General features: G+C 42.3%; 1 protein-coding gene across 1 annotated transcript in view; it reads left to right on the top strand.

The window, feature by feature from the left end:
- ZNF235 (zinc finger protein 235) overlaps positions 1 to 16667 on the top strand; it is a 57974-nt gene that overhangs the window by 16370 nt on the left and 24937 nt on the right. The window contains exons 3-5 of the mRNA XM_082608154.1: positions 1759 to 1824; positions 5294 to 5420; positions 6209 to 6304. Of these exons, the coding sequence (XP_082464280.1) occupies positions 1810 to 1824; positions 5294 to 5420; positions 6209 to 6304 (238 nt within the window). The 5' untranslated portion in view covers positions 1759 to 1809. The remainder of the gene's footprint in view (positions 1 to 1758; positions 1825 to 5293; positions 5421 to 6208; positions 6305 to 16667) is intronic.

The following is a 16667-nucleotide window of genomic DNA, read 5'->3' as shown; positions in this document are numbered from 1 at the left end:
AACAGTGCCAAGTGTACGGTAAAATGTTGGATGTTACTATAAATTCAGTGATAATACTTAGGCGCCCTGTTGTTGGGAAGCTCCTGCGAGCCTGGGATGGGGTAGGAGCTCCAGCTGCAGACCCATTGTCCCTTCCCTGATCACTGAGGTGGGTTTGTTCTTGGATTCCTGGATTCTTTCTGGACGCTTGTTTAGGAAGGAGCGTTATCTTCAGCTGGATCCTGGGAAAAGTCCTCTGTGGTTTATCCCAGACAGAGAAATGATCGTGGTTACGGCTTTGCACAGTGCCTGCGATGTAGCCAGGCTTCAGTTAAAAATGTTCAGTATTGTGTAACAACCCCGTATTGTTAATTTAAATGCAACACGATTTCTCAGTCTTAGGTTTTTATTAGTCATTGTTTACCTTCATGCATATGCGAGGAGAAACTTCGTTCTTTCAGCTTAATAACACGTGCAAGTAGTTACACCTATTAAGGGGAAAAAAACCCGTGGCAATTTAACGTTCATTAACAACAGCACAAATCATCTGTGAGACCACCAGTCAGAATTAGGCTTTTTTTGGAGAGTAAGGGTAAGTAAAGGGACAGAGTCATCGTCTCTGAAGTCTGTTTCCTAAGATTCATCTTCTGTAAAGCAGATTCGCAAAGGCAGTTTTATGAATCTTAAGAGCACCTACTTGTCTGAAGCTGCAGGAGGGAATTCTGGCATTATTATACCCATTTACAGGTAGACTGGATTGCGGCACAGAGAGATTAATAACTTGCTCAAGGTTTATGCGGCTAGTAAGTAGAAAGTGATAAGTAGAAATACTAGAATTTGAACCCAGGCATTTTGGCCTTGATGTCAAAAGCTCAGCTTCTCTGTACACGGGTGTGGAATTGCATCTTGGAGACAGAGTTTTGGGTGAAGTAGAAAAGGATAGCTTTATTACTTTGCCAGGCAAAGGGGGACACGGTGGGCTCCTGCCTCGAAAAACTGTGTCCCCACTTGGAGAGGATAGTGGGAAGTTTTATAGTAATTGTTCAAGAAGGGCGTGATCAGCTCGTGGACATTCTCCTGATGGGTTGGTGGTGAGGTAAGTGGGAGTCGGCATCATCAACCTTCAGGTTCCAACTGGTCTGGGGTCTACATGCTTGTGGGCACCATACCATCATTAACTTCTCCCACCTGGAGGGGGTTTCAGTATCTGCAAAACAGCTCAAAGATATTGTTGTGTGTATCCATTGGTGGGGAACCAGGACCTTGCCCCAAGGCTGCACTATTGTTTCTCTCGACTGTTTGTTTGTTTCTCCCTTGTCTCGCATCCCCTCCCTTCCCTAATGAACAGCTGCTTGAATCTGCCCGTTGGAACTCAGGGTCATGGAGGCTGAATGAAGGCTATTTCCTGTAGTCAAAGAAATGGGGGACACAGAAAGGCTTTGTGCCCAGGAGCCCCACAGGGCCCTGCTCGGTATCAGCCCCATTAAGTTGTTGGTACCTCCCGTCTGCCTCTCGTTTCCTCTAATAGCCAGCCTCAGGAATACTCTGGGAGCTACAAGAAACATGTGGGTGAGGGCTGTTTATGGATTGTTAAGGAACTAAGGCAGCTGGCCGAGGAGGCCCAGGGGAAGCTGGAATCCAGCCCCTGTTCTCACTGGGTTATGTTGTCACTGCATTTGCCTAGAGAAAGGGGCCCCTCTTCCAGATCACGTGAAGTACCATGTGGACTAGCACTGTTCCCAGCATCTCTCTCATGATGGCTTTCTTTCCCTTCCCCAGTTTTGCCTTCGCAGAACTCGGCGCCTTTCCCCAGCAGGAAGAGGAAAAAAAATGACCAAATTCCAGGTAAGTCAGGTTTGCTTTTCTGTTTCTTAAAGTGACATCTCATTTCACAAAGACTGGACACATTTTTCTCCTGCTTGGGAAGGATAAAGGGAACCAAAGGCACTTGAAGAATTGTATGGCGGCCCCTTGCTTTTTGTTTATTTCCACATAATGATGTGAAAATTAATAGATAATTTTTAAAAATAAAAATGTTCCCATAATCAATTATACTCCAATATAAAACAAGAAGTTAAAAACATAAAAAATAAATTCATTACCCAAAAAAAACCAGTTCCCACGTTCTAAACATGTTTACAAATCAGTTTTCATTTTCTGACATTCCTTTACATTAGTGTTTACCTGTGTTGATTTGTAATCACAGTTTTCAATACCATTTTGGATTTTTATTTTTTTAATTTATTTAATCTTGCTTTTTGGCCGTGTTGGGTCTTCGTTGCTGCACGCGGGCTTTCTCTAGTTGTGGTGAGCAAGGGCTACTCTTCATGGTGGTGCATGGGCTTCTCATTTTGGTGGCTTCTCTTGTTGTGGAGCACGGGCTCTAGGCATGCAGGCTTCAGTAGTTGTGGCTCGCGGGCTCTAGAACGCAGGCTCAGTAGTTGTGGCGCACGGGCTCTAGAGTGCAGGCTCAGTAGTTGTGGCTCACGGGCTTAGTTGCTCCGCGGCTTGTGGGATCTTCCTGGACCAGGGCTCGAACCGGTGTCCCCTGCCTTGGCAGGCGGATTCTTAACCACTGCGCCACCAGGGAAGCCCCACATTTTGAACTTTTAAAATTGTATAGCTCCCACAACTTAAAAGGTCACATCATTTTCCATAGTTTACCTAGTATTTTTTTCTATTGTCCATATTTATGTTTCCCATTTTAAGATGTTTGCAGTGACCGTTTTCCTACATATAACCTTTCTTCCCAAACAGGAATTCTGAGAGTTCTGCCATTTTCTTCCTAAAAGTTTGGGAACTCAGTTGTTTTCTCATGGGGAGCCTCACGTTTTGTGGCTGGAATGTCTAAAGCATGGTTTCATGCAGCAGAGTCCAGCTGATACTGAACTAAGAGAAAATAATTTTGTTTTCAAACAAGAACTAGATTCTTTAATTCTCCGTTACACCACATATGTATTATAGTTAAGTATCTGTTTTGTTCACTGCTATGTTAGTGTATTTTAAAGAGGTACACTGATTTTGAAAAGTCTAGTAGCAGCAGGGACTGGCCAGGCATCTACTTCATGGAGCAGCTGTGTAAGGATATAGATGGTCTTATCTGCATTTTAACAGAAACAGATCTGTGAACTTTCAGATACCTGTGAAAATCCACTCAGTCCCCAGCTGACGCTAAAGTTTCCACTGCGTGAGCCAGGACTTCCAGGTGTCCAGTGAGGATGATTGGAGAGACCAGAAGAAGAGTCTGCTCCACATGGGGCCCTGAGGCCACGCTGTATGTGTGCCTGGCGTGGCTGGAGGACTCCAAAAATAACACTGCCCTCAGTGTGTTCCTTTTCTTAGTGCCTGTCTCTTCTTTGCCAGATGGGTCAACTAGTTGTTTAATACACATATGCTCAGGACTCCAGTCAGAACAAATGTCGAGATGGGCTAAGTCTTTAGAGAACTAACTTTTTTTTTTTTTTTTTTTTTTTGGCTGAGCAGCTTGTGGGATCTTAGTTCCCTGGCCAGGGATCGAACCTGGGACCCTGGCAGTGGAAGCACCGAGTCCTAACCACTGGCCTGCCAGGGAATTCCCTAGAGAAATAATTTTAATTGTCATAAAGGAAAACACCATATACTAAGGCATGAGACACAGGAAACAGGAGTGAGGGGTGCAGGTGGGAATTTGTACATGCTAGAAAAGGCTTAATATTCTTCATAGGAATCTTACTGATGCATCAGCTACCTCAGTAGGATTACAAGCAAGGCACATGAACAAGTGATATGTGGGGGGAAAATATTAAAAGAGTTGTTTTGATGAAGTTAAATAAATGGAAATTTTTTAAAAGAGCTGATTTTATCACTTACCAAATTACCCAAGATTTAAGAAGTAAAATAGGGCTTCCCTGGTGGCGCAGTGGTTGAGGGTCCGCCTGCCGATGCAGGGAACACGGGTTCGTGCCCCGGTCCGGGAGGATCCCACATGCCACGGAGCGGCTGGGCCCGTGAGCCATGGCCTCTGAGCCTGCGCGTCCAGAGCCTGTGCTCCGCAATGGGAGAGGCCACAACAGTGAGAGGCCCGCGTACCGCAAAAAAAAAAAAAAAAAAAAAAAAAAGAAGTAAGATAATGTCCAGTTTGGGCCAGAGTATGGAGAATCAGGAACACTTTTGATCTGTGACAGGAAGAGTTAATTGGGAGAATTGCCATTTTACTAGCAAAGGTGCATATTTTTTTTGACAGTGAAGTTGCCACTTCTTGGTACTTAGCCTAAGGAAATAACCAGACAAGTTGGCTAAGATCTATGTGAAAGTGCGTTTTTTGCATCATTATTAGTAAATTTAAAATCTTAAATTATTGTACTGCTGTTTAATTATTTGGAATGCTTAAATGTATATTTTTTCACTTTTATGAAATACCATGCAGCCGTGAATAATGATAATAGTAATAGTGATGGCTGACATTTTTTGAGTATCTAACATGATACTCGCTGGAGGTCCAAGCAGTTAAGACTCCACGCTTCCACTGAATGGGGCATAGGTTCGATCCCTGGTCGGGGAACTAAGATCCCGCATGCCGTTCAGCGAGGCGGGGGGAAAAAAAGTGTCAAATATGTCCTAAACCCTTCGCATATTCTCATTTAATCCCATCAAGTACCCTATGATGGTGTGCCCTTGTATAGATGGGAAATTGAAGTATTGAGAAGTTAGGTGACTTGTCCAAGGTCACAAAGGTAGTAATGGACAGAGCCTTAGAGTGTGAACTGAGGCAGTCAGTCTCCAAAGCCTGTGCTCTTAACCTTGACACTGAATGCTGCCACAGTTGACAGGTACAGCATGTACCTGAGACAGAATGAACTACCTACCTCCCCCCACGGAGGTACTGAAGGCTGGTTAGATTGGCAAGTCATTGACAAAGTAGTGGTACTGCCCAGTGAGAGAAGGAGATAGGTACTGTTATTGTAAATACCATTGGGACTACGTTAACTCAACATTTCTTACAGAATTTGGCACTTGCAATGAAATTGTAAAATGCGTGTATGCCTTGATGTAACCGTGACAGTTCTAGAGACACCGCTATATAAAGGGCACCGTGTTGCACGTATATAAGGTGTTAAAATTTTTTCTTGTCGTTCCTTCCTCCACCGACCCCACCACGCCAGCATCTTTGGTGTGACTGTGGAAGGGGAAGAGGAGACGGTGTCCTAAGAAGAGTGGTTCAGGCCGCTTAGGATCTGGAACAGCCTCCCACGTGCCTCCTCCACCTTCCCAGTGCTTCCCTTCTCCCAGGGGAGGTTGGTTGTAAGATTAAGGCTACCTGTGTTTGGTGTCGTAGGAGGCGGTGACCTTCAAGGACGTGGCCGTGACCTTCACGGAGGAAGAGCTGGGGCTGCTGGACTCCACCCAGAGGAAGCTGTACCGAGAGGTGATGCTGGAGAACTTCCGGAACCTGCTGTCAGTGGGTGAGGACGGGCGCCCTCCCTGTGACTTGGCATCATCCCCCATGGGCAGGGTTTCCCAGCCTCGGTACTACTCCCTTTTGGGGCCAGATGGTTTCTTTGTCATGGGGACTCTCCTGTGCATCATAGGATGTTTAGTAGCATCCCTGGCCTCTGCCTGTGACTTCCAGGCTTTGGGACTTCTTAGAGACCAGAGTTTTCCAATCCCTTTGGAGCATAGAGACAAGATGTTTCTAGTCTTTGTTCCAAGGCGAACATTTGTCTTTTGTAACTGCGCTATAAGTGAACAGTTGAGCTTGGCTGCACCTGGCTCCTTATTTCATATTATATCTCTTTTTTCATCCCAATCTCCTGATTTATCCCTCTCTCCCCCACTTTCATACCTTTTTAAATTTTTTTAAATTAATTTTTATTGGAGCATAGTTGCTTTACATATTGTATCTGTTTTAAATTGGTGGGTCATGATCCATTGGTGGGGCATGAAATTAATTTAGTAATAAGTCTTGTAATAACGTAGAATAAAGTAGCAGCGTCAGAGCCCCTTAGCAAGAACGGTGCACATCGTACCGGTAACCGCAGCGCTTGCAGTAATACAGTGAGACTCCGCAGAGGACGTGGTGACACAGGTCATTTAGTCTTTTGTCTCAGTGACTCATGGGGGTAGTCACGTGTTTCTCACAACAAGTCTGATCAAACATGTTCAGTAAACTTTGGGGGAGGGGCGGAGCCTTCCATCATGGGGTTGGAACCAAAATTGTTAAGTACTTTTTTTCCCTTTAATGTTTTCTCAGGGCACCAGTCCTCCAAGCCAGATATGATATCCCAGTTGGAGAGGGAGGAAGAACTTTGGATGACGGAGGTCCAGACCCAGAGAGGTGGGCATTCAGGTGAGGACCTTGCCGCCAGAGTCCCATTATCCTGCCTCTGTTCTGGATAATCTGTCTCTTCTTTGTACAGCAGGCAAAGAGGCCCTTTGAAAACCTCAGTCACATCACACTCCTCTACTTCAGGCCCTCCCCTGGCTCCCCATTTCACTCGGAATAAAATCCAACATATTTAAGGGGCCCCTGAGGGCCCGTAGTGGTGTCCGTTCACCCCGCCTTAACGGTCCGCATTTTTCCCCTGTCATTTCCCCCTGCCTTGCCCTCTGCCAGCCCCACTGGTTCCTCAAATATGAGGATTGCGCTTCTGCGTGAGGACCTTTTCCTCTCTTTTCTCTGGCTGGGAGGCTGCTACCCCAGAGAACTCCAGCCCCTCTCTCTTATTCGTTCATGTCTCTGCTCGGAAGTTCATCTCACCCACGGCCTTCCTTGACCACCCTTTTAAAATACCATTTTCACTCCATAACCTTCATTTGTGTCTAAGTGGTGCACCTCCGGACTTCCTAGCATATATATTTTTTTTAATTGTAGAAAAACATAACAAAATTTATCATTTTAATCATTTTTAAGTATACAGTTGAGTGGCGTTAAGTACATTCACATTGTTGTGCAACCATCAACACTCTTCATCTCCAGAACTTTCTCATCTTCCCAAACAGAAACTGTCCCCAGTAAACAAGTGCTTGTTCTCTCCTTACCCCCAGGCCCTAGTAACCGCTGTTCTACCTTCTGTCTCTGTTATACAGTATTTGTCCTTTTGTGTCTGGCTTATTTCACTTAGCATGGGATCTTCGAGGTTCGTCCATGTTACAGTGTGTCAGAATTTCCTTTTTTAAGGCTGAATAATACCGCATTGTATGTATAGAGCACATTTTCTTCATCTGTCGATGGACGTTTGGGTTGTTCGCAACCTTTGGTTATTGTGAATAATGCTGCTGTGAACATGGGTGTACAGATATGTGTTTAAGTCTCTGCTTTTCATTCTTTTGTGTATATACCCCGGGTAGAAATGCTGGATCATGTGGTAATTCTCTAACTTTTTGAGACACTGCCATACTTTTTTCCATAGTAGCTGCAGCATTTTACATTCCCACCAGGAATGCAGAAGGGTTCCAATTTGTAGCATCCTCACCAATACTTGTTTTTTGTTTGTTTTTTATAATACCCATCCTAGTGGGTATGAAGTGGTATCCCATTGTTTTTGATTTGCATTTTTCTAATGATTCGTGATGTTTAGCATCTTTTTATATTCTTATTGGCCACGTGTTTATCTTCCTTGGAGAAATGTCTCTGCAAGTCTCTTGCTCATTTTTGAATCAGGGTGTTTGTTGTTTTTAGGAGTTCTTTGTGTATTTCGAATATCCCTCATCAGGTATATGATTTTTCAAGTATTTTCTCTCATTCTATGTGTGGCCTTTTTACTTTATGGAGAAGGTCTTTTTTTCTTTTTTTTTTTTTTTGGTGGTATGCGGGCCTCTCACTGTTGTGGCCTCTCCCATTGCGGAGCACAGGCTCCGGACGCGCAGGCTCAGCGGCCATGGCTCACGGGACCAGCCGCTCCGCGGCATGTGGGATCTTCCCGGACCGGGGCACGAACCCACGTCCCCTGCATCGGCAGGCGGACTCTCAACCACTGCGCCACCAGGGAAGCCCGGAGAAGGTCTCTTAATGCACAAAAGTTTTTAATTTTCATGATGTGAAATTTGTCAGTTTTTTTTGTTGTCACCTGTGCCTTTGGTGTCATATCTAAGAAACCATTGCCAACTCCAACATCATGCAGCTTTTACTGTTTTCTTCTAGGGGGTTTATAGTTTTAGCTCTTATGTTTAGGTCTGATGCATTTTGAGTTGATTTTTGTGTATGGTGTAAGGAGGGGTCTAACCTCATTCTTCTGCATGTGAATATCCAGCCTTCCCAGAACCATTTGTTGAAAAGATGGTCCTTTCCCCATTGAATGGTCTTGGCCCCCTTGTCCAAAATCATTTGACCATCTATTCAGTGGTTTATTTCTGGGCTCTCTGGTCTGTTGCCTTGGTCTGTTTGTATGTCTGTCTTGATGCCAATACCACACTGTTTTGATTAGCTTTATAAATTTTAAAATCAGGGTGTGAGTCCACCAACTTTTTTCTAATTTTTCAGGATTGTTTTGGCTATTTGGGTTCCCTCGAGATTCCATATGAAGTTTAGGATGAGTTTTCCTATTTCTGTGTTGGGATTTTGACAGGGATTGAGTTGAATCTGTAGATCCCTTTGGGTAGCATTGACAAAGTAATATTAGATCTCCCTGTCTGTGAACATGAGATGTCACTCCATTTTTTTAATGTCTTTAATTTCTTTTACCAGTGTTTTGTAGCTTTCAGTGTACAAGCCTTTCACCTCCTTGGTTCATTCCTAAGTATTTTATTCTTTTTGACGCTATTGTAAATGGAATTGTTTTATTTCATTTTCAAATTGTTCATTGTGTATAGAAATGCAATTTTTTTTAATTGAAGTATAGTTTATTTACAATGTTAATTTACTGCTGTAGAGCAAAGTGATTCAGTTATACATGTATATACGTTCTTTTTCTTAAATATTCTTTTCCGTGATGGTTTATCACAGGGTACTGAATATATCAATAGTTCTCTGTGCTATATAGTAGGACCTTGCTGTTTATCTGTTCTATATATAATAGTTTGCATCTGCTAACCCCAACCTCCCACTCCATCCCTTCCCCACCCCTCCACCTTGGCAACCACCAATCTGTTCTCTGCGTCTGTCATTTTGTTTCATAGATTGGTTCATTTTTTTATAGGTTCATTTGTGTCATTTTCTAGGTTCCACATATAAGTGATATCATATGGTATTTGTCTTTCTCTGTCTGACTTACTTTGCTTAGTATGATAATCTCTAGTTCCATCCATGTTGCTGCAAATGGCATTATTTCGTTCTTTTTTATGGCTGAGTACTATTCCATTGTATACATATACCACATCTTCTTTATCCAGTCATCTGTTGATGGACATTTAGGTTGTTTCCATGTCTTGGCTATTGTGAATAGTGCTGCTGTGAACATAGGGGTGCATGCATCTTTTTGAATTGTAGTTTTGTCTGGATATATGTGCAGGAGTGGGATTGCTGGATCATATGGCAACTCTGTTTTTAGTTTTCTGAGGAACTTCCATACTGTTTTCCACAGTGGCTAGAAATGCAACTAATTTTTGTATGTTGACATTGTATCTTGCTACTTTTAATTCATTTGCTGGTTTTAACAGTTTTTTGTGTGTGGAATCCGTATTCCCAGCCAGGCAGTCATCTTTTCTGCCATTTATCTTATCCTCTCTGCCCCTCTCCCCTGATACTTAAACAATCACATGACCTAGGTGAAGTTTTCTGATAGACATTTCAAATGTGATTCTATAGACGTCACAGATGCAGCTGTGTAGACAAGGAGAATCTGTGTAGGAAAAGAGAAGAAATTACTGAAATGAACCTTTTGCAATTCTGAGTAAGTTTAATTTGTATAATTTGGTATTACTCTTAACTCATTTATCATAAGTATTAGAAGAAACACCTTGGGAATTCCCTGGCAGTCCAGGGTTAGGACTCTGCACTTTCACTGCTGAGGGCCCAGGTTCAATCCCTGGTTTGGTGAACTAAGATCCTGCAAGCTGCCCAGCACAGCCCAAAAAAAAAAAAAAAAAGATGAAGCACCTTATACATTTAATCCTTGCAATAGTCCTGACCACCTGGGTGATTATCTGTTTTTTATGGGATGAAACTTATGCCTTTGAAAATGTCATATAGCTTGTAAGTGGGTGAGTCAGGCCTTAAAGCCTGTTTGCTCTTATTAGAGGCGCTCTGATTTAAACCTGTTAACGTTTTTGTGGACCCCCAAACTACCAATTTGCCATTTTCCTGCAAGTGCAGCATCTACTACAGAAGTGGAAGAATTTCAGAAACGTATAAAACGTAGAAAGTTAGTTAATCCTAAAATTGTGTTTGTGCTTCATTAAGATAATCATGTAATAAACCACCAACCTGGGGGCATACGTGATTAAAAAAAAATGATCTAATGGGATCCCATGTGTAACCCCACAGCTGAGTTCAGTTTTAACATTCATCTTCATGTTTTTTGTTGAAAATTGAACTGACGATTTAAAAAGTTAATTCTCTGCTTCTCCGCCTTCCCCACATACACACACCATCTGGATGATCTGGTTTTTCTCCTTTCCATGGCTTTAAACGTTTTATTTTGGAAATATTAAAATGCAAAAGTAATGAAAATAGTATAGCATAGTCTGTATATTCATACCATCTCAACAGTCATCACTTTCTGCCATTCCCGTTTTATGTATCCTCCCACTCCTGTTTTTGCTGGAGTATGTTACATCACCCACAGATACATCAGTGTCTCTCCACAGCAAGAACTCACCTCATGCCTATCCTATGATCAGTATGGATGCATGTATATTTATTTTTACTTTGGGTTATATCCAACATGGCATTGTCTATTTTGCTGTCACATTGTTCCTGCTTTGACCATTGGGAGCTCTTTCAGGCTGGCTCCTATACCCCTGTGCCTCGCCCCATCCTTTTGTTTTTGGAGCGTTTCCTTTCCTTCTGACTCTACAAAGTCCTCCCTGTCATCTTGTATTTTTCTTACCCAGCCTTAGAATCAGCCATCTGCCCAAGGACTCCTGGTTCCTTTTAGTGGAGAATGGTATAATATTTGTGCACTAATCAAAATGCTTTTTAGTCAAAATGCTTCTTAATCAACCTTACTGAGAAACAACTTACATAAAGTAAAATTCACCCTTTTTGAAAATTTATAATTTGAGAGTTACAGAAATGGTACGTACATAGTGTAGAAAGTTTCTGCAAATGCCTCACCTGGTTTGCCCATTGTTAACATCCTACCTGACCAAGGTAAATTTGTCAAAACTACAAATTTCACATTGGTATAGTACTTTTTTTTAATCTAATTGGCCTTATCAAGCAATTCTTTTTTAATTTTTTAAATTTATTGAAGTAGAGTTGATTTACAGTGTTGTGTTCATTTCTGCTGTACAGCAAAGTGATTCAGTTATATGTATACATTCTTTTTCATTATGGTCTATCACAGGTTACTGAATATAGTTCCCTGTGCTATACAGTAGGACCTTGTTGTTAATCCATCCTATGTATAATAGTTTGCAAAGCAGTTCTTGAATAGAGCAGCATTCTACCTAGCAATTAAAAGGGCACCCCCAAGGAGCTGTACAAAATGGAAGGTTTTTTATAGGCAGAAAGGGAGTGGGGGAAGGAAGTTGTTAGCAAAAGAAAAGAAATGTTTTAGGCCAGCTCATCTTTTTAGGGAGGCATGCGTCTTCTTATGCAGGTTACCTCACTGGTGCTGATGTGGAGATTTCAGAGTGTCTGTTTAAAGGTCACCTTCCTGAGAGGGGTTGAAACTGCAGTTATGTCTTGGTTTGCTGTCATGGGGGCAGATGACCCCATTTGGGGCTTGTTATTTCTTAAACTTTCCCCCTTTTAATCAGAGTCTCAGCTTATCTGAGAGATGTCATCAAAATGCAAGGCAATAATGCCTTTCTCTGCTACTGCCCTGTGATTCTTGCAACTTTGTTGATCCCTGACGTGGGGTCCATAGGTCGTGGTTTTATTTAATCCCTGTGACATTCACAGGTCATGGGTTCCAGATACATAATCCTTAAGTCAGTCACTCTTCCTTTTCCTTGTAAATTTTTTTTTTTTTTTTTTTCTTTTTGCGGTATGCGGGCCTCTCACTGCTGTGGCCTCTCCCGTTGCGGAGCACAGGCTCCGGATGCGCAGGCCCAGCGGCCATGGCTTACGGGCCCAGCCGCTCCGCGGCATATGGGATCCTCCCAGACCGGGGCACGAACCCGTATCCCCTGCATCGGCAGGCGGACTCTCAACCACTGCGCCACCAGGGAGGCCCTCCTTGTAAATTTTTTAAAAAATGTATTTATTGGGCTTCCCTAGTGGTGCAGTGGTTGAGAGTCCGCCTGCCGATGCAGGGGACGCAGGTTCGTGCCCCGGTCCGGGAGGATCCCACGTGCTGCAGAGCGGCTGGGCCCATGAGCCATGGCCGCTGAGCCTGCGCGTCCGGAGCCTGTGCTCCGCAACGGGAGAGGCCACAACAGTGAGAGACCTGCGTACTGCAAAAAAAAAAAAAAAAAAATTATTTTATTTTTGGCTGCGTTGGATCTTCGTTGCGGTGCGTGGGCTTCTCGTTGTGGTGGCTTCTCTTGTTGCGGGGCACAGGCTCTAGGCATGTGGGCTTCAGTAGCTGTAGCATGTGGGCTCAGTGGTTGTGACTCACGGGCTCTAGAGCGCAGGCTCAGTAGTTGTGGTGCACGGGCTTAGTTGCTCCACAGCACGTGGGATCTTCTTGGACCAGGGCTTGAACCCGTGTCCCCTGCATTGGCATGTGGATTCTTAACCACTGCACCACCAGGGAAGCCTCTCTTCTTCCTTTTCTGATGTTCTCATCTTAGGGAAATCATATGCTTGGCAGTCAGCAGCTGTGAACACGCATTTAAAGCTTTTGAGAGAATCCCATGAGCCAGAGTGATTTTTTTTTTATAACTATATGCAGGATAATTTCCTCTGTTTGGATATGCTTGGAACCATGGTCCCCAAGACCCAAACCAGTCAAAATCAAGTAAGTCAAAGAAATGCCATTGAAAGAGTCTTTATTTTCTTTAAAAAAAATTTTTTTAAAATTATTTTTAAACATCTTTATTGGAGTATAATTGCTTTACAATGGTGTGTTAGTTTCTGCTTTATAACAAAGTGAAACAGCTATACATATACATATATCCCCATATCTCCTCCCTCTTGCATCTCCCTCCCACCCTCCCTATCCCACCCCTCTAGGTGGTCACAAAGCACCAAGCTGATTGTGACCGCCTGGAGGGGTGGGATAGGGAGGGTGGGAGGGAGATGCAAAAGGGAGGGGATATGGGAACATATGTATATGTATAACTGATTATATTTGTTATAAAGCAAAAAATAAAAAAATAAAAAAATAAAGAAAAATAATAATAAAAAAAAAAGCACCAAGCTGATCTCTCTGTGCTATGTGGCTGCTTCCCACTAGCTAACTATATTACATTTGGAAGTGTATATATAAGTCCAAGACACTCTCTCACTTTGTCTCAGCTTACCCTTCCCCCTCCCTGTGCCCTCAAGTCCATTCTCTACGTCTGCGTCTTTATTCCTGTCCTGCCCCTAGGTTCTTCAGAACCTTTTTTTTTTTTTTTAGATTCCATATATATGTGTCAGCATACGGTATTTATTTTTCTCTTTCTGACTTACTTCATTCTGTATGACAGTCTCTAGGTCCATCCACCTCACTACAAATAGCTCAATTTGGTTTCTTTTTATGGCTGAGTAATATTCCATTGTATAAATGTGCCACATCTTCTTTATCCATTCATCTGTTGATGGACTCTTAGGTTGCTTCCATGTCCTGGCTATTGTGAATAGAGCTGCAATGAACATTGTGGTACATGACTTTTTTTTTTTTTTTTTTTTTTTTTTTGCCTTATAACAAACTTAATCAGTTATACATATACATATGTTTCCATATCCCCTCCCTTTTGCGTCTCCCTCCCACCCTCCCCATCCCACCCCTCCAGGCGGTCACAAAGCACCGAGCTGATCTCCCTGTGCTATGCGGCTGCTTCCCACTAGCTATCTACCTTACGTTTGGTAGTGTATACATGTCCATGCCGCTCCTTCACTTTGCATGACTCTTTTTGAATTATGGTTTTCTCAGGGTATACGCCCAGTAGTGGGATTGCTGGGTCGTATGGTAGTTCTATTTTTATTTTTTTAACGAACCTCTATACTGTTCTCCATAGTGGGTGTATCAATTCACATTCCCACCAACAGTGCAAGAGATTTCCCTTTTCTCCACACCATCTCCAGCATTTATTGTTAGTAGACTTTTTGATGATGGCCATTCTGACCGGTGTGAGGTGATACCTCATTGTAGTTTTGATTTGCATTTCTCTAATGATTAGTGATGTTGAGCATCCTTTCATGTGTTTGTTGGCAATCTGTATATCTTCTTTGGAGAAATGTCTGTTTAGGTCTTCTGCCCATTTTTGGATTGGGTTGTTTGTTTTTTTGATACTGAGCTGCATGAGCTGCTTGTAAATTTTGGAGATTAATCCTTTGTCAGTTGCTTCACTTGCAAATATTTTCTCCCATTCTGAGGGCTGTCTTTTTGTCTTGTTTATGGTTTCCTTTGATGTGCAAAAGCTTTAAGTTTCATTAGGTCCCACTTGTTTATTTTTGTTCTTATTTACATTTCTCTAAGAGGTGGGTCAAAAAGGATCTTGCTGTGATTTATGTCATAGAGTGTTCTGCCTATGTTTTCCTCTAAGAGTTTTATACTGTCTGGCCTTACATTTAGGTCTTTAATCCATTTTGAGTTTATTTTTGTGTATGGTGTTAGGGAGTGTTCTAATTTAATTCTTTTTTAAATTATTTATTTTATTTTTGGCTGCGTTGGGTCTTTATTACTGTGCGTGGGCTTTCTCTAGTTGTGGTGAATGGGGGCTACTGTTTGTTGCGGTGCACAGGCTTCTCATTGCGGTGGCTTCTCTGGTTGCGGAGCACAGACTCTAGGTGCACAGGCTTCAGTAGTTGTGGCACACGGGCTTAGTTGCTCCGTGGCATGTGGTATCTTCCCAGACCAGGGCTCGAACCCATGTCCCCTGCATTGGCAGGCAGATTCTAACTACTGTGCTACCAGGGAAGCCCCTAATTTCATTCTTTTACATGTAGCTGTCCAGTTTTCTCAGCACCACTTATTGAAGAGGCTGTCTTTTCTCCATTGTATATTCTTCCCTCCTTTATCAAAAATAAGGTAACCATATGAGCGTGGGCTTATCTCTGGGATTTCTATCCTGTTCCATTGATCTATGTTTCTGTTTTTGTGCCAGTACCATACTCTCTTGATTACTGTAGCTTTGTAGTATAGTCTGAGGTCCGGGAGCCTGATTTCTCCAGCTCTGTTTTTCGTTCTCAAGATTGCTTTGGCTATTCGGGGTCTTTTGTGTTTCCATACAAATTGTGAAATTTTTTGTTCTAGTTCTGTGAAAAATGCCATCAGTAGTTTGATAGGGATTGCATTGATCTGTAGATTGCTTTGGGTAGTATAGTCGTTTTCACAATGTTGATTCCTCGAATCCAAGAACATGGTATATCTCTCCATCTATTTGTATCATCTTTAATTTCTTTCATCAGTGTCTTATAGTTTTCTGCATACAGGTCTTTTGTCTCCTTAGGTAGATTTATTCCTAGATATTTTATTCTTCTTGTTGCAGTGGTAAATGGGAGTGTTTCCTTAATTTCTTTTTCTGATCTTTGCTTGTTAGTGTATAGGAATGCAAGAGATTTCTGTGCATTAATTTTGTATCCTGCTACTTTACCAAATTCATTGATTAGCTCTAGTAGTTTTCTGGTAGCATCTTTAGGATTCTCTATGTATAGTATCATGTCATCTGCAAACAGTGACAGCTTTACTTCTTTTCCGATTTGGATTCCTTCTATTTCTTTTTCTTCTCTGATTGCTGTGGCTAGGACTTTCAAAACTGTGTTGAATAATAGTGGTGAGAGTGGACAGCCTTGTCTTGTTCTTGACCTTAGAGGAAATGGTTTCAGTTTTTCACCATTGAGAATGATGTTGGCTGTGGGTTTGTCATATATGGCCTTTATTATGTTGAGGTAAGTTCCTTCTATGCCTGCTTTCTGGGGGATTCTTATAAATGGGTGTTGAATTTTGTCAAAAGCTTTTTCTGCATCTATTGAGATGATCATATGGTCTTTCTCCTTCAATTTGTTAATATGGTTTATCACATTGATTGATTTGCGTATATTGAAGAATCCTTGCATTCCTGGGATAAACCCCACTTGATCATGGTGTATGATCCTTTTAATGTGCTTTTGGATTCTGTTTGCTAGTATTTTGTTGAGGATTTTTGCATCTATGTTCCTCAATGATATTGGCCTGCACTTTTCTTTCTTTGAGACATCTTTGTCTGGTTTTGGTATCAGGGTGATGGTAGCCTCGTAGAATGAGTTTGGGAATGTTCCTCCCTCTGCTATATTTTGGAAGAGTTTGAGGATAGGTGTTATCTCTTCTCTAAATGTTTGATAGAATTCGCCTGTGAAGCCATCTGGTCCTGGGCTTTTGTTTGTTGGAAGATTTTTAATCACAGTCTCAGTTTCAGTGCTTGTGATTGGTCTGTTTATATTTTCTGTTTCTTCCGGGTTTAGTCTTGGAAGGTTGTGCTTTTCTAAGAATTTGTTCATTTTCCAGGTTGTCCATGTTATTGGCATATAGTTGCTTATA

This window comes from Mesoplodon mirus, assembly GCF_964341445.2.
Source record: "Mesoplodon mirus genome assembly, chromosome: 19".
Lineage (NCBI taxonomy): Eukaryota > Metazoa > Chordata > Mammalia > Artiodactyla > Ziphiidae > Mesoplodon > Mesoplodon mirus.
Note: the sequence above shows the minus strand (reverse complement) of the source record. Positions and strands in the feature narration are given on the sequence as shown.